General features: G+C 42.9%; 1 protein-coding gene across 1 annotated transcript in view; it reads right to left on the bottom strand.

Annotated features, from left to right (window-relative positions):
* Positions 1-3,451: 3,451 nt before the first annotated feature.
* The window catches only part of foxj3 (forkhead box J3), a 121,601-nt gene continuing 98,368 nt past the window's right edge, over positions 3,452-26,684 (bottom strand). The window contains exons 6-12 of the mRNA XM_072452544.1: positions 18,307-18,435; positions 14,654-14,828; positions 10,980-11,438; positions 9,453-9,554; positions 8,827-9,018; positions 7,747-7,845; positions 3,452-7,086 (exon numbers count right to left, since the gene is read on the bottom strand). Coding sequence (XP_072308645.1) covers positions 6,974-7,086; positions 7,747-7,845; positions 8,827-9,018; positions 9,453-9,554; positions 10,980-11,438; positions 14,654-14,828; positions 18,307-18,435 — 1,269 coding nt within the window. The 3' untranslated portion in view covers positions 3,452-6,973. The remainder of the gene's footprint in view (positions 7,087-7,746; positions 7,846-8,826; positions 9,019-9,452; positions 9,555-10,979; positions 11,439-14,653; positions 14,829-18,306; positions 18,436-26,684) is intronic.

A 26,684-nucleotide genomic window follows, 5' to 3' on the forward strand; every position in this document is an offset into this window, starting at 1 on the left:
CCCAAGTATGAGAAAGCATGAAAGCCCCCCCCCCCCATCTCGATTTCTTGTACTAGTGTCACGTTTCCGGATTGTTATTGCCTCTTTTATCCAGCAGTGTCTTTGTCGTCCTCAGTCTCAATGACTCTGGCTCATCCCAATCCAAAGCGTGGTTTTCTCTTTCACAGTGATCGGAAATGGCAGACTTTAGTTGTTTTGTTCTGTTTTTGTCTTAAGCTACGTACACACCGCGGCAGCCAATTCGCGTCCGACGCAGAAGTTGGACGCCTTTACATTTGAAGACAAATGCCCCGGACGCGCGTTCTCGACGCCCCGGACTCACGTCCGTAGAATAAACTCAGCAGCAGACGTGCGTCCGAGTCGTCCTGCACATGCTCAGTGGAGGAATTGTGCTGTGCTGCTTTTCTCGTGGTGTAAATAGAGTTTAATGTTAGACCATGGCTTTGGTTTATTAACTTTACAAAGTCCAAAAGCGGAGGCGATGGGCTCCGGTGCCAGTCTGGGACCCGCATATACTTCAGAGCTGAGCAGAGTTTACTTAATATCATTATTTGCTCCAAGAGCTGCGTCTTAAGGATTTTTTTTTATCTTGCGGGTTTGTTTTGGGTCTTCTTCCGGGTCGTGCGTAGCATGTCATTTCTGATTGGCTGCTGCAGCAAAAAGTTGAACAAAGCTTAACATGTCGTGCCGGCCGCTTTGGACGCCTCCGGCGTCTCGGGCGCGCGCTCAAAGCGTTGAGAGCGTCTGAAAACGCAGGAATCGCACCGCAAAAACATTAAAAATTGCGCCACGGAAAACGCAGGATGCGTTCGACGCGCGTTTACATAGACTTGCCACGGTTTGTAACCCCCTTTAGTGTTTCAGATGTTTCTTTTTCACATTCTTTTTGTGTTCTTTTTTTCCGGGTGTTGAATGCCCTCCCTGTTTCCAAGACATGCAGGGTATTTTGTATATGACGTGACGGTGTGTTTACACGGTGTCTTTTCACGGTGTTAACGTTTTGGTGACATGTCCGTCCTTCTTGTGTTCTGTCCTGTTCCTCTGTAATGGTGTTGGTCCTGTCAAATAGAGTTCGCACAACGGAAAGTTTGTCGACCGTTGGGTGCTCGGACGTCCGTAGAAGGTATTGGTCAGTGTGGGTTGGTTTCCAGTGTATTTTGATTTTCATGCTGCCTTTCTCTTTGTGGACGATGTCCAAAAGGTTGAGCGCGTTGCTGGTTTCTTCTTCGTGTGTGAACTGAATGTTTCCTGTAGTATCAGATGCGTTCTCATACTTGGTCGGACTGCAGGGAGCGCTGTGGTCCTTCCTCTCCTGAAAGGAAAGCTGCGCCAAAGACTATAACTCAGCCGTCACGACACGTCACTGCAACATCGAGTGACTCTTCTGAAGACAACAGCAGATGAGCAGTTGAATCATGTCAGCGTATGACAGGCAAACACTGGTCTCGAAGAAATACAAGTAGATCAAAGAACACCAGACGTTTTTTCATACAAATTCTCACGTTCTGTTGAAATGAACTCAAAGGCTGCAAACGTAGGCCACTTCTTGATGACACATTATGTAAGTTGTGCTCTGTGGCAGTTCAGATGTCTCTCATGTTAAGTGAGACACCAAAATATTGAGATACTCTGCTGCAGCACATACATGAATATATAAGATTATATTTTGCACAGGCTTTATTTATTAGATATTATCCAGTGCAGATAGTCCAAGTTATTCTTTCTTACAGCTCTTATAAAAATCACTTGATGCTAAAATGAAGGCACATATTTATTTGATTGGACATTGGACAGTGGTCATAAGTAGCTCCCGAGTTACTGGAGGTTTGAGAACTCTAACTCAACTAATTGTTACAGTTAAATATTCGACCTACAAACTTAAATACCTCACAGTAGCACTAGTATTACACTTTTCTGCTTGACTCCACAGTGCTGTTAGTGCTTTGCCAGGAACGTTATCAAGCTAGTCAATATATTGTTAGAAAATACTCTGAAAAACATGCATTCTTTTTGTGAACTGTTTCGCCTCTCCACAGATCAGACCTGTATCTAGGGCTAACTAACTGCTTGGCTCTAAGGAGATGGATAAGTTTAATGTCATACTGTGGAACCTTCTGGGCAAAGTAAAAACATCTCTAGAGACAAGCACCTTAGAAACAATCATAAATTTATGTTACGTCTACTCTACAGCTACAGAAATGATCATCGTACTTATCGGTGCCGCAGTGAAGAGCTGGACATTCAGGAGCAGGGTCACTAGCAGCAAAAGAAACATGATGTTCTGCGTTCTCGCTTCCTCCTCTGCTCTGACTGCCATGTGACGGGAACCACATGCTATTTAAGTGTGCGACCCTGTGGACATCCTGGCGGCGTGCGCGAGGGGCCCACCTACAGAGAGATCACACCCCCCAAAAATATATCACCTCGTCATTTATTATACATGAATGTGAAAATGACTATTACTTGACTTGTACGTTTTCTCTTTTTGCCTCTCCCGAATGAGCAAATGTACGCGATTTAAAGCCCATTTTTAACTCTGCGCTTTTGGTTGAAACTGACAAAATACAGTAGATGCTCGGCATGTGGTGGATTTTTTAATGTGCTCCTTTAATATTAAGTTTAGTTTAGGATCTTGTTAAGGCCTGTAGCCCGTGCTGTCCAATCGTGCACGTACAGTATAACCAACGGCGGTCTATTTTTAAAAAGGGAGGCCTGACAGGGACATTACTCATATTTTAGCAGCTCAGCAACTCATGTCTCCTTTATCTAAAGCCATTAGAGGATTAGAGGGACTTGGGCAGCTTTACGTGAGCCTTAGGTTGTACTGAAGGCGATGCCCACTATTTTATTTGTACATTATAAGTCAGATCACCAGATTGTATTTTGTATTTGCTCGTGTGAGTAAAGATGAAGAGAGTTGCACACAGATGTTAAGCCGTTGGCTTTATTCAACACACTTGGTTTGACCGTGTATCAACACATTAACTGTAACGGTCAAGTTGGCTCTCTGCATCCATTAAGTTTAAACTAATGAGTATGGGTAATATACCTGCGCTAATATATGTATTTGTGATATTGAGAAATTGTTTCATGTATCGATTCTGTAAAATCTGAGGTATTGGGAAGATTAAAAAAAACGTTTTCATGTTCTTATGGAAATAGAAAAAGCTATGGAGCTAAAGAGATAAGTCTGACAAATAAAATGATATACAAATGTGTTTTGTTATTCCGTTTTCAAAATATTGACATTTTCAAACTTTACTAAAATCTTACTTCAATTTGTGTGCTGTGTCATGGATTTCATTTCTTTTTTTTTTATAATACTGACTATTTTATCAGTCACAACAGCAAGACGAGCATTGAATAACGGTAAAAACCCACATCCCTAAACGTCTGGTGCTGGTGTATTTTATGCAGCCGCAGCAAATGAAGGTCAGACATCAGATTCGTCCACAGTGAAGTTACCATATTTTATTTCTTTAAGTGCCATTCATGCATATTGGGGGAGGGGGGTGGGGCGGGCGGTGGTATCAACAAGTCTAATAACACTTGAGTTATTTTACAGCACTAAACAAATACAAAGAGTAGTTAGCTGTGTCACCTCATTGGACGACCAAAGTAATAAACCGTGCAATGAACAAAAAAGGGACAAAGAGGAAGGAAAAAAAAAAAAAAAAAAAATACAAGAAATGACAAGAGACAAAATAAAAAAAAATAAAAACACAAACCAAATATATATTAGCAACACTGAATGTTGAACCATAGTACAGGTAAAAGGTAGTGTCACACAAAAAGCATTTTCATCACATATATACAATATAGATATGTACAAACTGTCACCCTCTGATTGGACAATAACAAAATACTCTGTTCTTTTCCCCTCTTTTTCTGTGGTGAGGAGGCCACACCCCTTCAGGCCTTAGACCCCACCCCCTAAAGGAGAAAATGGATGATTGAAAAGACATTTATGTACAAGCACAAGACACACCAGCACTGAATACAACAGGCCCCCATCAGCAGTACTTGTTGGCAGTTCTCTCACTTGTTTTTCCATGTATTTTTCTGTACCCCAATGTTTGTAATCTTTCTGACAGGTTCAGGAAGTCACGCAAGCAGACGTACACGTACAGAAACGTACAGAAACATTATGATTGCAATCCAGTCATTGTCGAAATCGTTTTCCCTTTTAACTCACCGTTTTGTTCTCCTCAAAAGCTTCGTTTTAAGAAAATTAAATACTAAATGCAGCAATAGACAGAACCTTTTACCAGGAAGAACTGAAACATAATCGACCTTTCACATAAAGACCCACAGAGATGAGCGGTACACATCGTTTAACGGCAAGAAGGATTCAAAATGCAAAAATATATCAACCAGATTATATTGTTGATTAGGGCTGCACAATTCATCGAAACCAAATCGAAATAGAGTTGAAATCGAATCGAAATACACAATTTTAAGTGACACAAATTGACAAATCGCAAGTAATTTTCCCTTAAAACAACAAAATCGCTTCGTTATTCTGCATAAAAACGTCCGATCTCGTAGTTTAGATCCGTACAAACATGAGATTCTTTTATTAGTTTGTTCTGTTTAAATGCTTAGTTCAGTCTTTTTGTCCATTCTTCTGGACACGTTTAAAATGAGAACAAAATCCTATTATTAAAACATAAATCGCAATAAAAAAAAAAAACCCATCACAATTAGATTTCCCCCCTCCCAAACCGTGCAGCCCTATTGTTGATTAAACTCACTGTCTCCAAGTGTTTTTATGGGCTTTGTGTAATTGTTTGTCTTCCAATTCAATCAGCTAAACCCTGTTACTCAGACACTTTAAGCACTAGAGGTGATCTTCATCCAGACACGTTCGACACACGACAAGAGGACAGAAAAGATGGTGAAGCAGAACGTTTGGTTACACGTGGCAGTGTCAAATCAATAGTAAAAACAAGGCAACGACGCGACAAATGTCCAATAAACGGTAGACGTGAAAGTGCCATTTGAAACGCACAGAACATTAAAAGTGTACGATTGTCATCCGAATACATGGCTCGCGTACATTCAGCAGGAGACAGTGCCTCACGATTACCACCGGAGGGAGCCACTGTAGCTGTGAATCACTATGAGGAGGTTTCTGTACTTCCCAATCCGCTCAGACAGAGAAAAAAAGGTTAGATGTGCAAAGGGCGTTTAAAAACATAGTGTCTGGTGGCCCCCGGGTCCCGTCCTCACGCTCGCAAACCGCACGTCCCGAATCTCCATTAAATCACGGCGCGCGCAGCTGCTTTTGTGCTCGTCGATAGCGTCGAGATGATTACAGCGATCGATCTTTGCCCTGTAGAATGAGTCGCTCGTCTTTGTGCGATGAGAACCGAAAAGTGACAGTGTACAGAGCGGCACGTGGTGAAAAACCACGCTGAACACAGCACTGATTATACATTAGAGAGGGTGGTGACTTTAAGCCTTTACTGTAAGAATGTTTAATAGTCAGAGGTGGGTAAAGTACATTTCATAACTTTATAACGCTTTATTGGGAAAATGTACTTAAGAAGTTTTCAGATAACAAACTTTTACTCCATTTTAGTGGACTTTAATGTATTTTACTTTACATTATGAAACGGGCGTCAAGTTCAGATACTTACAATTTCTCTGGCTTGAGTACTTTTTTGAGTACCCGGTCACTCACACTAACCCGGTCACTCACACTAACCCGTTGAATAAAAGAGGAAGAACCACGGCTTGAGTGACATGAGTCGTCTTGAATAGAGAACACATCTGGAGAACGGCAGCTGCGCGGATCGAAAGTCACGAGAGAACGGCTGGAGACACAAAAGCTGCACTATGTAAACTTTTCCGCCGGAGGGTTGGACACCGCGTCGTCTCCACGGAAATGACGTGGCTTTGTCGGGCATGTTACGGAGTGAGGCAATAGACTTTGAACAAGGGGAGCCAGAAAGCAGGATTTGCGAGGTATTTTTTTAGCGACAGAACACGTAATATTCAACAGAAGAAGATCTTATTGTGACAAAGCGTTCCTCGGAAAAGTGCATCTTTAACCGACCAGTCTGGCAAGACCCAAATGCACAACATGAGATGTACTGAAATAAAGTGGCCCGGCATGTGCATAGACGTTCCCAGTTCTCCTGTAAGACACGTGAGGCTGGGAAATGCTGTTGCTCCAGGCACATTTAAACGGATTTAACGTGATTTCATCTGGACGACGACGACAAATAAAACCGATAAAAACCCTCAAAAAGACGACACTGCTCACACGCAAACACATGCACTCGTCATTCAAAAGTCGCGAGCTATAAATGTGCTGTTCCGCTTTCTTTTTTAAACATTGGGACTAAATTGTAAACCGTTCAAAATACGCCAAATCCACCTTTTCCTCCCACAAACAAGAACCGTCGCGTTACTCACGGGGACGGCCTGTGTTTCCGAAAATAAAAAGAACAAACAAAACGAAAATAAAAAAATGTTTAAAAAAAACGGAGGCAGCGGAGGCCAAATGTCCACACGAGAAGTTATACAAGCTGAAGACGGGTTTCGCTCAAATCACAAGACAGTTACGGAGGAGCGGTGAGAGAGAGAGAGAGAGAGAGAAAGGGCCGAGAGACACTGGAAGGCTGCTGCTGGCGAGTGACGGGGCGGGGCAGGGCGGGGCGGGGCCGGCCGAGGAGCGCGCGGTTCAACGTGGCCTCTGCTCGCCCCCGGGGACTAGCGCGAGCGCCATCGATACGTGTCCGACCAGAATGATTGTCTTCAAAAGTAACGGCCCAAAAAACAAAAGTCACGGTCTCGAAAGTTCCTCCAAAAGCTTAGTCCAGTCGTCGTCCCGCGTCGCGCTCGCTCCTGCGTCCGACGTCGAGCGCGGCGGCCTCGGGATCCTCGCTCCTCCTTTTGTGTTTTTTTTTGTGTGTTTTTTTTTTCTGGTTTCGTTACTTTTGTCTGGGCAAAGTCAGGCCCTGTGTTAGACGATGGAGTCCCAGTCGAAGTCGTCCTGGATGTCGTCGGGCTGCATGCGCTGGATCTGGAAGTTTCTGCTCGGGATCATGTGCTGCTGGTTCATCTGTGCGTGGTGTCCTGGGAAACAGACGAGCAAATGTGACATCGAACTAGGGGGAGCGTGCACTGGTGAACGAATACAAACATCTACACGCTCGAGCCCGCATTGCATCAGAAATCTGCTAAAAACAGACTAAGAACAATGAAAATGAACGACAAACAAGCAGAAAAATACATCCACGTCTGAAGGATTGCCCCAAAAGTCTGTTTTATTTTTAACCAGCTTTAAACCGCCTTTTTTCAGAATTTTAATTTTATCATTTATATATTTTTTACTTATTTATTATTATACCATTTTTATTTTAGCATATATACATTATTTATTATTTTATTATTATACTACTTTTATTTTATTTTTTAATGTAGATGATTTCTCTAAAAACAAACTTCAAATTATTTAATCTAGCAATGATTCTTTTGATTAATTGATTGGTTCATCAATTTTCATCATCCATTTTTTAAATAGTCGTTTTTTCATCATAAACACAAATTTTACAGGTTTCCTTAGTCTTTTTTAAGTCATTGCGTTGTCGTGGTGATAACACATAGAACATAGAATGACTCCAATAGTTGTGATTATTTGATTCACTCGTTTCATCCCGACTCCAAAGTAACACATTCTACACTAAACACGTTTTATAGCTCTGAAAATGAGTTCAGAAGTACAGTGTAAGTTACCCGTCATTGTGGGTCCTGCGCTGCTCATGGGGGGCATGTGGGGGTAACCAGGGGGTCCCATCATGGTCATACTCTGTCTCGAGTCCATGTAGAGATTACCTAAAAAACACCACACACAAAAACAGAGGCAGAATCTGGTTATTGTCAGATTTGAGAAGATGTTTGTCTGTGTTGATTATTATTACTACATAGTATTTAATATGAGAACTATTGGGACAGAACGGATCACTTCAGGGATCTCAACCTCCTGTAGAGTCGCCATGACAGAGAGGACCAAGGACTGATGTCAGGTCCAAACAAACAAACAAACAAACCCAGTGTGCTCAAAAACATGCCACACAATATACAGAACTTGTAGTGAGAGCTTTTACAGAATATATCGTCTTTCTTTCTACACAAACCATGTCAATACCTGTATATTATAGGCTATAGTTCAGTCTTATTCAAGCACCTTTATTATTCCCATTATCCAGTTATTCTATTGTGTATGTGACTCGTGCTGAGGAAACGCTGCATTGTATTGTATTGTTATTGCAGTATTTGTATTATTATGTGAGGAAATTCTCCAAATAGTGATGTAAGGTGTAACTATTTTGTGGCTGCAGATGTTTAAAACTAGCCCTAGAAAACAGCATCCTGCAGAGTTTCATTTCCCCCACTGCAACGTTTTTAAAAGAAGCCCAGTTGTGCAGGAAAACTCTTTAATTAAAGGAGAACCTAAACTATCTGCAGTGGTGGGACTAAACCTGTATGAACTTTAGGAGGAGGGATATTTTACCTATGGAATTTGGGATGAAAAAGAGATATTTGCACTAAAATCGATAAAGAATAAACATCAAGTCTCATTCGAACACTTTAATGCACTAAACAGGACCACACTGCTTTAGTATCCGGTTTGTAGTAAAACAGGTTTGTAACAGACGGGTTTGTAGTAAATTGAAATGATACAATTTGGGGAAAATAATGAAAAATCAGCGTCACATATCGATCCGAAAATATCGACAGAACATATCGCTTTCTCTGGATTATGAGCAAAAGAACATCACGCGGCGACGGTCACTACAGCGTGCAGGGACAGACCTGTGTTGAGGTGTTGGCTGGGCTTGTTCGGGTGCATGGAGCCGTGGCAGGCGGGCGACTGCACTGCCCCCTGTGGCTGGATGACTCCGGTGCGGGCGAAGAACTGGTTGATGGACGAGCAGAGATCGGCGATTTGTGTGGGCTCCAGGGACCAGTTATTCAGCTCGGCTTGTCTCATACTCTCCCTCAGACCTGGGCGACGCACACAAAACGCACCGGCTCAGATTACTGCCCACGATATCGCCGCGTATTGTGGCACTAAACGTGACCCAGTTTTCAGGCTAAAATCTAATATTGTTTAACACCAAGCTGCATTTTTCTTGTGTGCAATATCTTTCCATTACGCTTGAACCTTTAGCCTCGTATTCATTTTCACACAGTAATCCGATCGACTGACCTGCTGAGCTGAGGCTTTTGGTGATTAAACTCGAGGCCAGTGTGTTTTTTAATTGAAGAGCTGGCATTTATTACACTCCTAAACACGTTTGGCGTCAACACTTCAACATTAGTCTAAAGTAAGGCCACTCAGCTATCATTAAACTCGACAACGTCAGTAAATGAGGCTCGATAAGACGGCGGAAAAACAACTTTTCAGGACACAAGCTGCACGTTTCTTAAAGCTGTACCTTGGAAGGGTGAAAGGTCGACGTCGGCCCAGTTGTAGCTGCTGGCGATGCGACAGCTTTCTTTCAGTGCGTCCAGACTCGGGTACCAGTTTGACAAAATATCTGCGGACAAATGAGAATAAAGAGAAATGAGAATGAAGCGCGGGGAATCAGTTTCAGTCTAATAAATGTGAAGCTTTGTCAAATTGTGTGTGTGACATTTCATTTTTTTTAACATGTACCAAATAATTAAACACAGGCAAATATTCAACATTTGTGGATTTCCGTGTGGATTCAAGAAGTTTCACACAATATTTAGTTGATGTATGATTCTAAACACGTCTAATTTATTGTCCCAGTAACACTTTTACTTGTAGCTTTTGACGTGGATGATCGGTCCCGTGTTTCTATCGTTTCTTGGATTTTTATTGGAGCTGCAGCAACTGAATCGTTTCCCTTCAGGATCAATAGTTTTCTGAAATTCAAGATGAACAATATATTCATTTTCCGGCCCATTATCCGTCGTCGTCTGCCCGTTGAGTAACTCGTAAAACCGCTGTGTGCAGCTGTTAAGTGTGACCCCGGGCCAGATAAAGCAGTTGCATTGTACTAACTATTCAAAGCTGTGAAGCCTTTAGTATTTATGACATAAATAAATGCCACTATAACACCCAATAAAACACTTTATCAGGCTCTTAAATGGTTCAGTACCGGTCCACGGCCACTAGAAGGAGCCACGTGACTCTGGAAACGCCGCTGACACGAGTACAGCAGTGCTTTGTTCTCACTGAATATTGAATAAAACAACATTGAAAGGGATGTGTTTCTGCTGAAGAGCGACCGGGTTAAACAGAGTCTGCAGTGGTTTTCAGTACGAGTCATGGCAAATGGTGAAGGAACATAACATACTGTACATGCCATCACACACAATGACACCCAATGCGCTGTGTCTTGTCTAGAAAATAAGTTTAATATCTGAATCAATGAATGTGTGTGTTTTTTTTGTTTTTTTTATAATTATGGCCTTCTGGTAGAAAATAATGATTATTTTTTTATCTGTCCAAACGATAATTACTATTGTACATTTTTCAGACTTTTTAAATATGGATAATAAACCAAATAAAGGTTAAAACATGTGACTGAAGCCTTCAAGTTAAATAATATTAAGTGTATTATTGAAGAAAATGAGAAATGTTTCTTCTTTTTTGACATTTTGATTTAATAATTTAATGATGCATGTCTTTGTTATGTGTGTAGCAACTGACAACAATATCAGTATGAGACTGGGATTCTTTTTCACGGCTCTCTCTCCTGACATGAGTAGTTTGATATTGAACCTTATATTTTCATCATTCTGAATAACTACGGTCCGACTGTATCGTCCTATTGTTCTCTGCGTCTTGTGACCACAGCTGATGCTTCGACACAGGCGAAACGTTTGAAGTGTCTTGCCCGAGGACACAACCAACGCCCTGCCCTCGAGTCGGTGAGCAAACGCGTCTCCCCGCTCGCTCCCCCGCTCTCTCTCCCCCCCCGACGACCTCTCACCTGAGGCCATGTGCTGCTGGGCCAGGTGGGGCTGGTGCGACAGGCCCGGGTGCTGCGCTCCGTGGGCCTGCGGGTGCTGTCCGTGTTGGGCGTGTTGCGACGGGTGCGGCGTGTGCTGCTGCGGGTGCCCTGTGTGCTGAGAGTGTCCCGTGTGCTGGGGGTGCTGGGGGTGCGCCTGGTGCCCGTGCTGGTTGTGCTGGTTGTGCTGGTTGTGTTGGCTGTGTGTGTTGAGTTGGTTGTGCGGGCCGCCGTGCTGAGGGAGGTGCTGCGTGTGGGGCGAGACGTGTCCCGGGTGGGCCTGCGACGGGTGGGACAGGGGCAAGCTGCTGGGGTGCTGGTGGTTGTTGGTCTGGTTGTTGGAGAGGCTGTTCTGGGAGCTGATGGCGCCGCTCGGGGAGTGCTGATAGGAGCAGGACGTGTGCGTCTGTTGGGACGAGTCGGATGGGAGGCCCATGAGACCTGAAACAGACCAATTATAAGAGTAAGAGAACCTGCCACTGCGGAAATGTCACCAAACACACGTTCAGAGGCCTCAGAGGAGATGGAACGCTGTGCTAAAGTGTACATAAACTTCCCCAAAACATAGTTACTGCAACCATCCATCCATCCATCCATTTTCTACCGCTTGTTCCCTTTCGGGGTCGCGGGTGACTGGAGCCTATCCCAGTGACTTCGGGCCTTAGGCGGGGTACACCCTGGACAGTGACCAACTCGTCGCAGGGTCAACACAGAGACATAGACATTACAGACATTACATTCACTCTCACATTCATTCACTAGGGCCAATTTAGAGTTACCAAATTAAGACACATTTATGTCTTTGGACGCAACCAAATGGAAAGAATTAAAAAAATACACATACTAGATTTGTATAGTTGAAATAATTTGAATGACAATTGAGAAAAAATAAATGTGCCTCTCTGACAAATGAGTCATGAATTGTGCAATTTAAATGAGGATGCAACAATAACTGAAATATTGTGATATCATAAAGTCTCACAACAATATCATGTTCTGGCACAGTATATCAAATCAAATGATAAGCTTCTTCGCTAAAACAACAAAGACCATGATCCTTTGCTTCATTTGAATGCAGACGACTAGAAGAAAAAAAACTTTTGATGACTTTTATCTTCATTTCTTGGAATATGACATAAATGATTTGCACCAAAGGCATTTTAAAAGAAAAAAGTTGCATTATGATGACTAGGGTTGTAATAGAATTGTATTTAGATTACAACAAATTCTATGGGACATCAGGAAAAAGTGAACGATAAAGAGTGAGTCAGCTGAAGATTTTAAGAATTTAATCCATCTCTAATACAAAAATACTCTCGTACCTTTCTATATAAACACTTGTTTCTGCATGAGCTCCTGTGCAGTCTTTTGAGTACAGTTTGGGTCAGATACATGGAGATAATTCATAGTTTTGAGAGCTTTTGTTACACCCCTTTTCATATGTCTCAAGTCAACTACAGCTCTAGTTTTGACTATTCTCTCTCGCCAAAATATTGCAAAAATACAGTACCGTGAAAGCAACATCACGATAATATCTCACAGTGACATTTGCACACCCCATTCTAAAATCATGTGAACTTGCAGCGCTGTGGAGTGCAAAACCACAACATCAATCAATCATTGCAGACACACGCGACGACAATAAAATAAAACAGATCAAAAGATTAATAGCGATAATGAATTTTGCCTCTGCATCTCTCACTTTGGATCGCTTTTTCTCAGGTCCACAGCTTAAAGTAGACCAGCTGCCATTTTGTTTGCAACAGGGAATGATTCAGCAACATTTCCCTTCTTGCCGTCGCATCTCCTCTTTCATTGTCTCCGTCACTCTCAGCACACCTCCGAAACCTCGACTCCGGCCGTCCCCGCTCTCCCACTGAAATAATCTGAAAAGGCCAGGAGTGGTCCGACGAGAGGCTGTCCTTCACTGCGCTGGCTAAACCCATTTTATACTGGAGTGCTTTTAGCCCTCACAATCTGCCCGGAACACTCATTGCCGGGGTGACAGGGGTGCATCTCTTATCTAGCGGCCGAAAGCCCATTGTCCGACCAGGGAAATACAGAAAAGCAATTAACGCGGCGTAGGAAAAATAATGCTAGCTCATTACTTGCTATCAAAGACGGGAGAATTAGCTCACGGAGTCCGCCGCGGCGAAATGTGGCTCGATTATTTACGCTTTTAATTGCTTGCGTTTGTCTGACTAAGATATTTAGCTTTTATGTGCGAAGGGAAAAGGTAATAATAGATGCAAGATTAAAGCTGGGGGAGAAGTCTTTGAAAATATAAATGTAAAAGAAACTATACCCCGCCAAAAGTAGGTTAGACGCAGGGAGAGGATTAAGCGGACTTGTCAAACGCGCTTTGTTCGGAAGTCGATCACGGTGCGAGCAAAAACTCACTTCGCGGGGAGCGAGGCGAGCGCGTCCCGCCGCGCGCTTTTTATATCAAGGAAATAGGTGTCGAACGTGATTGGAGCAGACTGGAGCGGAGATTTCCCCTCACAACGTGGCAGAAGACGTTTGGAACATGACAGGATGCAGATAGCTTTCATGTTACGCAAAGCCCATCACGTCGGGAGGGAGAGAGGGCATTCATTCAGTGATGTCTTAATCAGATATTCAAGATGTGAACTTTGGAGGCTGCCTCACGGTTTTTGTTACTCGGAAAGCGGCTTCTGTGAACACGCGCATTACCTGTGCACAAAATAACAGATGAGAAAGGTTCAAAAAGGCACAAAAAGCCCTCTGTATTTAAAGAATGTAGGTATTTCTATAGATTCTGAAACTTGTGGGCCAGAAAAATAATCATTAAGTCATGTTTTAAATAACTTAACAGAGAAAAGTATTATTATTCAATTTGTTTTTTACATCTATTTTACCAGAATAGTTCAGACTAAAACTAACTTAATTGCACTGGTCATGGGTTCCAGTCACTTTTCCTGGTACGGACAATATTTTAAAGACTTTTGAGCAACAAGAGATTATTAAGACTATTTTGTGTTGGATTGTGGCTGTACCAGAGTTTGTTTTGCCCCGCACAGATGTGAAAGCAGACCTTATTGTCCGAGAACCAGGAAGTGCGCTGTTAGCATGCTAGTTGTTGTTAGCTTTACTGCTCTCACTCCGCTCTGGCCTCTGAAAGTTGTGAAAAATGCTCATAAACAAAAATACAAATTCATACTTAGGATACTTGGAATACATTGAATACAAGTGGGGAATAACTTCGGAATACTACAAACGGTTTAAAGTGAACAAGTTCTGTTTTTCATGTTTCAGGGGAGGTGTGTTTAATTTATATGGCAACGGTCCACATATTTTATCACTCTGAAACCCATTGATACACTCCAAATCAATTACACGTAACCATTTTATGTTAAATAAACAAACGTTTTAAATAGCTCATCTCAAAATTTTAATTATTTGTTTTGGATTTAATAAACGGTCAAATAATTAATGGGAAATGGTGACATAATATTCATATTATAATTGTCATCCAATTACTGGTAATTAGTTCAATGCCTAATCCTCGTTCATTTCTAACTAAACCCAATTAGTGCTAAATGATGAATAGTGCAACAACGCTGTAAAAATCCCTTTGTTCGAGCGGACCACGCTAATGCGAGCGCTTCACTGGTTCGTCTGCAGGGGGCGCTCACCTTGTTGGCTGAAGGACTGCTCAAAGACAGACTTGTAAAGGCTGCGGAAGGAGGCACTGAGATCTTCGAAGTCCGAGAAGAGGAGCTGCTTGTCCCGCTCCGGCATGTTGTACTGGGACTGGGTCGGCTGCTGCAGACTCAGGGGCTGCGACACGGGCTCTGGGTGACTGCCCACCTGAGGACGGACAAGAGCCATGAGGGGAAGTTCAGGCACAAAACACACCAGATCGAGTTTGTATCTTCAGCAATCGACACCACAAACCGCCACACTTTGGGTCAGTGGGCACATAGCTACGCACGCATCAAAAGTAGCACTGTGTAACCTTTCTGCCAAAGGAGAGGTTAGTGCTCACAAACAACTTAAAGCCCCCCGCAGGTCAGATCAGGAACTCCAAGCGATCCGACCCGACCCACCTTCCAATAATATATATGCAAAAATATGTTTTCTCTTGTTTGCTAGTTTGGGCCTTTGTTCCTGGCTTTAGACCTGCTTTGGACCTGGTTTTGTCCCGTTTCCTTTATAGATTAATTCTGGATTAGTACCCAGTTGGTGCTAATCTAGTCCCAGTTTAATTCTGGTCCAGCACTGGATTGGGAATTTACCAGAGCAACATCGGTAAAACCTTTTGCATTTCGTTTTTCATAAAGAAAGTGAGAAGCAGGCGGCGGTGGCGGCTCCGTCCATCAGAAACCGTACGCGCCGCACCTTTAAGAGAGCAACTCAAACGGACACAATGCCAATAACCCGGTGACCAGGCAAAATGTATTTAAAACAAAATCAATAACAAGTGCTTTGTGCGAATTAGAAGCCATTTTTTATTCCCTGCGTGCGAGTGGGTGGCCCAAGTTACGCCCTCGCCGTGTGATACCAGCTACTACTACTACTCGTCCCCTCCAGCAAAAAACCTTCACAAAGCCGAACTTGACCCGGCATTACAACTTCGGTCACGTCCAATATTTCTTTTTTTCCTTTTTCTTTCTTCTACTCGTAACATCTTCCTTTTTCAATGATGCCGGGCGAGAAGTGCTCAACTCCCAGACTAGCGCGGCGAGTGTGTGTTTGGAAGCTTCGGAGAGAGAGAGAGAGAGAAAAGAGGAGCGCATCCAGCCGATCGATGCCAGCGCCTGAAGCGGTGAGGACCACACCAAACGCAGGGGCAGCTCTGGTGGGAGGACATCAGAGACAGCGCTTCTCTTTGTCTCGCTTCCAGAAGTGCGCGCATCTCTCTCTGTAGCCCTTAACCCCGTCCCGCGATGTCGGTCCGCCCTCAACCTCCTCCTGCACGTCTATCCGCGGCTGTCGGCGGCTGTCTGCGCCCGGCTCGCTCCCCGAACCCACAGGGGGATCGGAGATGCACCGAGATACGGGATGAAGTACTGCTTTTTTTTTTTTTTTTTTTGCGAGAGCCCAGCGAGCGCTTCATTCACTTGCAGAGACAAAAGCTGCAGCGAGATGTGCAGCGAAGCAATTGGAGAAAAGAAAAATAATTTGTTTAACTCCATTATAATTTATTTATCAGCAGCAGTTTTCTCGTAAGGCTCGTCGTAGTCATTTTGCAGCGTGATCTTTAAGCATGTTTTGATGTTTAATGAATGAAAAGGAGCTGATGGAGGGTCGGAAACCTGATCTCCGCGTAGATTATGTTGCTTTGCCTGAAATGTTCCACAGAATGGCAAGAAAAGCGATAACATTTCCATGGAGACAAATGAGTAGCAGACCCCATTACATACAGTAGTGCATCTTTAACACCCCACCGAATCACCAAAGTAGAGATTAAAGGCTGTACCCAATTTTTTATCCATGTAAAAAAAAAGTAAAATCAGTTTTATTCCAGGACAGATTGATGGTAAAAGTAGTTATTTGAGTGAAAATAAGACTAACGTGCCCCGTCTCCGTTTTAATCTCTGTGAAGCAGGAAGGGCACTGTTAGCATGCTAGCTAGTTGTTGTTAGCTTTACCGCGGCAGCAAAACTCGCTCTATACACATGGACTGCTGCAAATCGAAAAGCCCTCATCTCAAAACATGAACTGAATCATCGGACACCAAGCACAAATAAAATCTACCCGAAAATAAAGGCGTTTGTGCACAGTCACTTCAAGCAAAACGTCAACGCCACGATCGGACAGGGTTCAGAACTGGGTCGCAGGACGGTAGAATAAATAAAAACAAAATGCGACTAAATCCCTTTCAAATAATTTGGCACAAAGGATGAAATCAAATAATGATCACGGTTACTGTTCTATAAAGAATTAGGAAGTATCTGCGTATCTCATGGCTAATTGTGGGACTTCAATGGCGCCATGATTTCAGGACGATACAGATGACTCCAACATGCGTGAATCCCTCCAAATACAACTTGAGTTAATGACAGCGGGAAACCATTAAGACGAAAAGCTCTTAAATGTAGTTCTTTTTTACTTCTTTACGGTGCAGTTTAGACAATGGCGCCGGCTCAACGCAGCGGGGAGCGTGTTTTGTGTCTCGTCGCTTTAACACTTCGGCTGCTGTAGCGCGAGTTTGATAAAGGGCACAAAGGAAATTACATGCGCGGACGCCGTTTAATTGGCGCTTGTTCATTTCGCAGGTGTCACTGTCTTTTTAAATCAGAGTGCATTCTTTTGAGTCTTATAATTACACTCGCTGCACTGCCCCGCGCTTTTGTGTTAGAGCCAGACGAGCTGCGAGGGTTACCGCGGGGACGTTACACGAGAACGCCAGCCTCAGAATCACAGAACATTGTCTACTGTAACGGTGCATTTGAAGGGCTTTAAGAATCAATGCCCAGATACTTATGGATTCCATTACTGCTTTAAACGGATCCTAAATAAAGTGTTGTCTACTCGTCTTTAATGTCTATATTTTATGTATTGACAGTGTCCAAAAATAAACTTTCCCAACAAATAAAGATCTATCTATACTAAAATGATTGATATAAACAGGACAAACCATTCTTGATCTGTTGTTGTAGAAAAAGGGTACCGTATTTTCCGTACAATAAGGCGCACTGGATTATAGGGCTAGGGTTGTTTTTTGAGAGAATTAAAGGCTTTTAAGTGCGCCTTATAGTGCGGAAAATACGGTAATCATGGTAAAAATTGGTAGAGTAGAGTATTGAGCCTTTTACCTATTATCAATCTTGAGTTATGAAATTGTATGATTGTGAAAACCTCATTTTAAAAGTCAAACACAAAATAAAACATAATTTATTCTTTGGTAATTCTTTGTTCTGGTAATACTACCTTTTTGCCAGGACCCAATAATTTGACAATTTATTTTACAGTTTTATGTTTTTAAGATGTTACTATATTTATAATTAGTATTTATATTGATATTTAATACTCTTTAGATTCAGGCAAGAAGATCTTTATTGGACAGAACTGTATTCAACCTCAACAAATGAGACAGATTATCACAGTCTACTACCCACATCTATTTAGAATAATTGTTTTGAAACTCAAAAATGAATCCCAAAAGGCCATATCATTGGTGGCAATTTGTTACGTTTGAGTATTATTGCAGTAGTATTGCAATGACGTTAGTTGTGGTTGGTGCCTGATTTAGGATAAAAATAGTCATCACTTACACACGGAACCATCTGAAAAAGTGCTAAACGTGAGGCTGTGGGCCGTGGTCTTCAGGGTCACATCTTACCGGCGTGTAGCTGTGCACGCTGCCCACACTGTTGAGGTTGACGGACGCCAGGCTCTGGTCTGAGAGGCTGTTGTTAAGGCTGCTCCTGGGACTGTCACTGCCCTCCTGGTCTGTGTTGTACAGCGCCACCTGCAGCACAAACAGAGGCATTCATACCAGCTCCATTTCTCTTTACTGAACTGTATCTTGTTATTTTGCAAGGATGTGTTGTTAAGAAAAGCGTTGTAAACATTTGAAATATATATACAATACGACAATAATATTTTGCTAAAAACAAGTCTCGTCTTGGACTTTTATCTAGAGCAGTGCGATAGGCTCCTCCCAAATATGCATCACAATTCTTTCATCATATTTAACTATTTGCATTTTCTTTAGTCTTGAATGACTTTCAAAATTAATTTCCCAAGGGTATGGAACACAAACTCACAAATATGATGCATTATTTCTATTGTTATCAGCCTTTAAACATGCTCGTGAGTATCCACAGTTACAGTACATTTGGATCTCTGCCGGTTCCCCGGGGACTAACGGAGTTTTGCACAAACTTTTCAAACTGGCTGGGTCACGAGTCTCGGGTCGCAGCCGGCAGTTGTACTGATCGTGCTTAGACTAGAGAAATTCACAGGATGAGTCTGGCGATGATTTATGGAGCAGAGAAGATTCCCAGATCCACGTCACAGATCGAGAAAAGGTCAGTGATCGAGGAGTGTTTTTGACGCTCAGGGGGACAGGACTTTCTAACCAGGACCCTTCAAACGAACGTGAATGAAGCTAAATGCAATTCCAGGTAAGATCTTGATGAGGAAAGTGTTTGAAAATGTTAGAGAACGAGAAAGCTGAACTCCAAACCACATGCTTATATTGAAAGAAGATTTGCAGCAGACTTCTCTATTAAAAAGACCAACATTGACTTCAACATTTGATTATTTATGCAGCCTATCTTTTTATCTAAATCGACGCTGCTGATACTAAATGCATTGTTTTATTCCATGTCTATAATAAAATAAAAACAGCCAGGTCACAATTCTTTCCTCTGTTTCGGTGTGGCCAATATTAAAAAAAATGAAACAACCAAAACACATCATTATATCGTGTTAATTTATTTGAAATTGGGAGATTGAGGTTGGGCTAAAGAGTCTCTCGGACCTTTTAAATGAACAAAGTATTATTAGCCTCTCAATATCACAGTAAATTGGAGATTCACATTGTAATAATTGAGATTTAGATCAGTCGTCTCAATATTTTCAAAATATTTGGCCTTTCAAATACCACTGTGCAGGACTATTCCTTTTCTAGGCTGAACCAGGTCTAAACACGACATTACAGCAGTTCAAAACCAGGGCTAGCACAAAGGAGGACTAGAACGTGGATGCAACTAAATTAAGTAAACACTAGAAATACCGAAAATACTGTTACGCGCTCGTTACTGTTCGCACCGTCTCTTCCTCCTGTCAACGCTCAAAGATAATGTCTAAGAGCTGCACTGTTGATGTCTGTAGTTTACCTGTTTCACTATGGAAATGTAATGGCTGCTGTGTGGCTGCATGCTTTGGCTTGTCCTAATAGCAGACTGCTGTCTCTGCTCAAGTGTGTGTGGTAGAGACTCCCTGAAGACCAAAGGAACAATATACCTTTATACTGTGCAAGTAATGGTATATACAGTACGCTCTATTTTGGATGCATTTGGACGCTTACTTTTTGGGGACAAATGTTACTTTATTCTGAGGTCGCGATGCAGCTGGCAAAGGTTTGAGTGAAGTAATAGTCATTTTAATCACAGTAGCATTAGTAACAGCAGGACTAGAAGTATGGAGGTTGTGGTAAAAGCTCAGAGGCAGTAGTTGTGGTTATGAAATAAGTTACAAGTATTTAAGGTAGAGTATGTAGCCTCAGCTCTTACTGTTGGTTGGTTTCCAGTGCCTTTTAACCTGAATAAAGAGCAGGCTTTCTCAAGCGGCGCAAGAGGGCAGGGGCGCAAGAGGGCAGGGGCGCAAGAGGGCAGGGGCGCACGAGGGCAGGGGCGCACGAGGGCAGGGGCGCACGAGGGCAGGGGCGCACAAGGGCAGGGGCGCACGAGGGCAGGGGCGCACGAGGGCAGGGGCGCACGAGGGCAGGGGCACACGAGGGCAGGGGCGCACGAGGGCAGGGGAGCACAAGGGCATATGTGTGGGGGTAGGGGCGCAAGAGGGCAGGGGCGCGAGAGGGCAGGGGCGCGAGAGGGCAGGGGAGCGAGAGGACAGGGGAGCGAGAGGACAGGGGCGCGAGGACAGGGGCGCGAGAAGACAGGGGCGCGAGAGGACAGGGGCGCACGAGGGCAGGGCAGCACAAGGGCATATGTGTGGGGGTAGGGGCGCAAGAGGGCAGGGGCGCGAGAGGGCAGGGGCGCGAGAGGGCAGGGGCGCGAGAGGGCAGGGGCGCGAGAGGGCAGGGGCGCGAGAGGACAGGGGAGCGAGAGGACAGGGGAGCGAGAGGACAGGGGCGCGAGAGGGCAGGGGCGCGAGAGGGCAGGGGCGCGAGAGGACAGGGGCGCAAGAGGCCAGGGGCGCAAGAGGGCAGGGGCGCAGCAGAGTTTGATGGAATTCTTAGAACAAAGACAAATCAACATATGCCATTATTGACTCTATTCTGTAAATGTGATTTACAACTTTTACCGATTTAAACTGGGCTAATTTAATTATCATGCAGGAGACCAAAAACTCTGAACAACCTTCATGTCTGCATGAAGTATTTTATCACAAAGGGTAAACCTCAAAAGGTGTAGTCTATAAAGTTAAATTTAACGTAACGTTAAAGTTAGAGGATGCCCCAGAACCACTGATACAAAGGACACATCCCCAGTACATGGACAGAACCTCCAGAACACTCACTGAGCTGCAGGTAGAAAGCTATTCAGAGATAAAACACTTTAGGGAGCAAGAAGCATCACAATCAAACAATATCAATGGTCGCAATTAGCAAATTGCGTAACATAATTTCCTCTACAACAAAATATCATGTCTTATGATGTATAAAAGTTGCTAAGACCCCTGTGAACATGCTCTGAAATGGATGTTATTCTTGTAGTGATTAGCAGTTCATACTTCAGTCGCCTCTCAAATGTCAAGGATGTGTTTAAAATGTGAACTTTGTGAACTGAATCAAACTATCAAACACGCATCGCACATCTAATCACATATTTCCTTCTGTTCAGCCCCAATAACACCCATCACTAAATAAATGCAAGCAAATATATCCAATACCATACTGCATCACATTCCACACAAATAGCATCTCCATGGAGACGAGCAGATCCCCCAATACAAAAGTTACATACATTTAGACAATATATATATATACTAAAAATATTTGTAATTGTTATCTGGACAAGGCTCTAGCTCTAAAAGTCATACAAAAAATGACCCTTTATAACAAATACTGCAACATTAAATCAAAATGTCAAAACATAAAAAACTCAATATTACACTTTATTTGTGAATATCCTCCATCTAGAAGCCCCAGTCACCATTTCCCCACCTTTATTTGGTTAAAAAGCACAATGTAGTCTAATTGAAAAGAATAATCGCCGACTAGAAGAAAACCTGTGCCTCAACACGCCTCCATCTCTCAAGTGACAATTTTGTAGAGTAAATAACACCGTCGCTGCACAGTTTCACACACACCTTCCGACCGTGTGTCATTTACAAACTCTGTGGCGTTCCTCCTCGGCCGGAGGCGTCTGGAGAGGGCCCCATCATCACTAAAGGTCGCCTCGTCTCGCCCCTCCCGTGTGCGACACATCTGCTCGCGCGGCCCCCGCTCCACTGGGACGGTCGCCGAGGCGTCCAGAGGCGAACACGCTGACCTTTACACACCAGTGGAACTCGCCCAAGCACTTCAGCACGACAATCTTAATTACTGTCCAACAAGACTTGACCCCTGCCCGTCCCGTCCAAAGTGCTCGATCAGACCTGGAGCAGCACCAGGAATGACGGCGACGAAAAGGGGGAAGTAGATGATTCTAAAACTATGTCGACAAAGCATTACATGACCATTTGCGCGGAGTTTGCGTGCTCTCCCAGTGTCTGTGTGTGTGTTTCTTCTCATAAACCTAAAATATGCACGATCTTCCAGCGTTTAAATGGATATAGCAACAGCGCTGGACAAACCAGATGCATCGTTTCAAGTGAGGTAACGCCATCGGCACCTGATAAACGCCATCAAAATGTGTGACAGTTGTGAAGACGGCTCGCAGTTTGCAGCCGAAACATGTGAAAAAGTTAATTACATCCAAATTAAATAACCTAAGTCTGTGGATATGTCAAAAGAAGACTAAATTAACACGGTTGGAGTGTCCATAGGAGACTTTTAGCGTGGTTTGAAACAGTAAAAAACAACATTTAATTAGCAAAGTAACTGCCCATTATATGTTCTCAACTTTGTAACTCTTAGGTCTGAAAGTGCCCCGGCAAAACACTCCGGTGACACATTGATGATTTGTCATAAACATTTTAGATTTAAAAGGTTAAATGCGGAGTTTGTAAGCTGCACTCACAATTCATCGATTTGTAGGAACTGTAACTTAGATTTCGAGAGTGAACGGGCCACGACCTGTTTGCCGAGACGAGTGCTCGCCACAATAAATAATTCAATCTCATCGCCTTGCAGCAGTGGTTCAGTTGGGAGAAATATTTATTTATTAGCAGGGCAGTTTTGCACGATGTCAAAGTACTGCATGTCGTCGATGGTGAGCTAATTAGTGCACAGGCTAGCGCTTCTTTAAACGCAAAGAGCATAAAGGGTCGCGCAGGAGAGCTCCGGCCGTCGAGCGGTGTCTGTTTTCAGGGCGACGGCGTGATGCAGTTCTGCTCATCGCCGTGAGAACAGAGATGGTCTGTATTCAGCACAACAGACCCACAGAGGCGGCCGAGTTTGGAGACAGAAACAGCCCTGGACTCTCAAATATGTCTTATGAGCGCACAAACAGACTGGGAAATGTCTCGCACACAGCAGATCAAGGGCTCGCGCACAACACACAATAGTCCCAAAAATAGTCCCAAAATATGATACAAATTGAAATATTGTGAATATATTCTCATGAAAATATTTAAATATGTATATCGTTTTGTAGTTAATAAAAAAACTAGGAAAAAACATTAAATAAAATGAAAAAATAAGGAAATAAGGTTTTTTTTCCTGCACTTTTGTGACTAATTTCACAAGCAAATTTGTCTGATAATTAAACCACAACTAATACATTAAAGGGAACATTTTGACTCATTTGTCTGATTTGCATATTCTCATCTGACTATTGATTCATTTTAGTCAATATTGCAACCTCTTAGTTTTTCAAACCAACAAACGTATTGTAAAGCACTAATTTGCTAAAACAACTACTGAAGAATATCACCATGACCAACCATTAAAATACATATTTTAACACATTTAACGCACATGATCATATGTGCGTTTTACTTTTTTGAGGCCATAAGAAGAAACACATCTCTGCTTGGAAACAGATCCCAATAGAACAGTGTCACTCAAATCATTCTGAATTTGCACATTTCTAGACTCATACAACCTAGCTTTGGCATGCACAAAGCCTGCAGCGCCTCGTTCAAGTTTAGCCAAGTTTCTGTAACATTTTGGTCTAGTTTTGCGGTAAAATAAAGTAGCATTTAAGTGTCTGATTTGCAGGAGGCACAACGAGTCCTCGGAACAGCTTTTTAAACGTGAACAGAGTCGAAGTGCAGTAGGAGAATCTCATTACGGCGGCCGCCTGCACTCAGCACGCGCCGGCTCCACTGTTCATTAGCGTGAAGGGGAACTCGATGAGCAGCTAAGACTCGTGGCTTAAGCACTTCTCAAAAATCAGCCTCATGCAAATCGAAAAACGCAGCGCCAAAGAAATATAAATGTTATGTGTAATGGAGTCATAAAAACAGCCCTTTCAGACCCAACTCGCTCGCCACAGCCTATTTTTACACCGCTCGCCCGTAAACTGTGAGCGTTTTGTAAAGCAGTTCTTGTGGTCGAGCCCAAAGTCTCCAGTGTAAAGACGCCCACTCGACACTGACAGTCGCGGTGACAAACACCCGCTATCACTATACCCGTGTAAGTTATAGTGTTTAATTATGTACCGAGCCCAAAAATACTGACAGGAGACATATTTTTACACACTTTGTATTGAACTATAACATCATTTCAGATTCTGTTTATTGCAAATCACGATATTGATCTAAACGGGTAAATAACAAACACGTCCATTGACTTCCTCTTCAAAAACGGTAGAACTGGCAAGCTCCGCCTCTTCATAGAGACATTTCACTGTAACAAGCAGCAGTTGGATTTTTGAAATTATCATAAATAAATACCTCTGTTCACTCCTTGAAAGATCAGTGAACGTACATAAAATACTTCATCTAGTCTTTGTGAACCCCCACTGATCACTGCACATCACTTGTCAGAATTTGATGAATGAATGCTGCAATAAGAGTGGTTATTTCAGCGCTTTCGGACCACCTGCACGGAAACAAACATTAAAAGACAAATTAAGTACCTACATGCCAAGCCATCGCAATGCGTTCTGTGCAGGCTTGATTCGACGCCGCAGGACACGGGCAATACTTGGATATGAAAGAAACAAAGTCGACATTCTTCAGTTTGTTATAATGTCAGATAAATGTAAAGACATTATTTTACCGTCAGCTGCAACAAGTAGCTTGAATGAGCATTTCAAGGCTAATTTATTTACAAGAGTTTTTAGTTTAGTTCCAAAGTTTGTACCAAAACATAATAACAACAAGGACATAACAAGGAAATCAACACCCAGATACTAAATCAATACAAAATTGTTGTATTTAAACATTTATTATGTGATGTCAGGATGCAAATTGATAAAATAAATAATAATAATAATAATAATAATAATAATAATAAATAGGACCTTTCATGAATAGTTTGAGAAGGGAAGATCTTTATCAAATGAAAGAAACAATGACTAGTTTGTGTTAAAAATTACATTCTAATGGGACTTTTAATTATTTTTTTCCATAAATCACTGGTTGCGGGTGACTGGAGCCTATCCCAGTGACTTCGGGCCTTAGGCGGGGTACACCCTGGACAGTGGCCAACTCGTCGCAGGGCCAACACAGAGACACAGACATTACAGACAGTTCACGCTCACATTCATTCACTAGGGCCAATTTAGAGTCACCAATTTTACCTAACACATGCATGTGTTTGGACGGTGGGAGGAAGCCGGAGAACCCGGAGAGAACCCACGGTAACACGGGGAGAACATGCAAACCAACATCATGTGATGTTGGTCTGGTCCGGGAATCGAACCCATGATCTCCTTCTTGGGAGGCAAGAGCGCTAACCGCCTTTGCCACCGTGCACCCCAAACTTCCCTCTCATTTTGCATATTTACTGAACGTGTTGTTGTTGATCACATTTTGACCCGCTCTCATCTCTCGCTGTAACCATAGACACAGACAGAGGCATGACGGCGCAGGCACCGGCTAAATACTGAGCGAGCAGAGACCGAATTAAGTCAAAAGCCGGGGGTGTCTTTTACATAGGGCCATAATCTGGAGCATGACGCGTGGATTAGGAAATCAAAGGCAGATTGTTCCAGGTGGCTCCCACAACACCAACAACGGCACAATCCCCGAGCACGGCACCAAGAGATCCAGGAGGGAGGAAGGCAGACAATCCAACTACATTACCCATAATCCTCCTCGTTCGTCTGTCCCTTTGTTGACTGATCGATGCAGAGGAAGAGGACCGATTACAGTTGATTACAGTCCTACTTCAGCCACGGTCACTGTGGTCGGATTTAAGATTGTTTATCACACAATTTAGCTCAAGGACAAGAAAGAAAGAAAGAAATATCTGGTATTGTTGTGTGACTTGTTTTGTTTCCATGTTTTATTTATTTATTTTACCATTCTTAAAACCACATCAATTAATGATTGCATTAAAAATCCATGTTTCAGACTCAACCTGACAATAAACGATTCACTCCCGTCATAAGATAATCACACTTACAAAAACGCTATAATGTCCGTTTAGTGTCACGTTATCTTAAAGGTGCACTTTGTTGTAACATGCTTCTCTACATGGACATGTTAATGCCAAGAATGTGGCATTAAACATATCTATCTCCACAGTGACAAGCAGATGTCGACAGCCCCAGGCCAAGTTACAGCTCAGATCTATGGCGGGAGATTTATTATTTAAAAAAAAAACACCTAAAATGCAAGAAAGATAAGTTCAATGCCATTCTGTGGAATATGGAGACGAGCAGTAGCATTCCCCTGTCAGAAAAGTTACAGAGTGCACCTTTAACCTTCACATGTGTTTTATAATCTCCTAAAATAATCGGGAGTCTAGAAAAC

The sequence above is a fragment of the Eucyclogobius newberryi genome, unplaced genomic scaffold (assembly GCF_026437365.1).
Source record: "Eucyclogobius newberryi isolate DKJ021-1_F unplaced genomic scaffold, fEucNew1.0.hap1 SCAF_19, whole genome shotgun sequence".
Classification (NCBI taxonomy): Eukaryota; Metazoa; Chordata; class Actinopteri; order Gobiiformes; family Gobiidae; genus Eucyclogobius; species Eucyclogobius newberryi.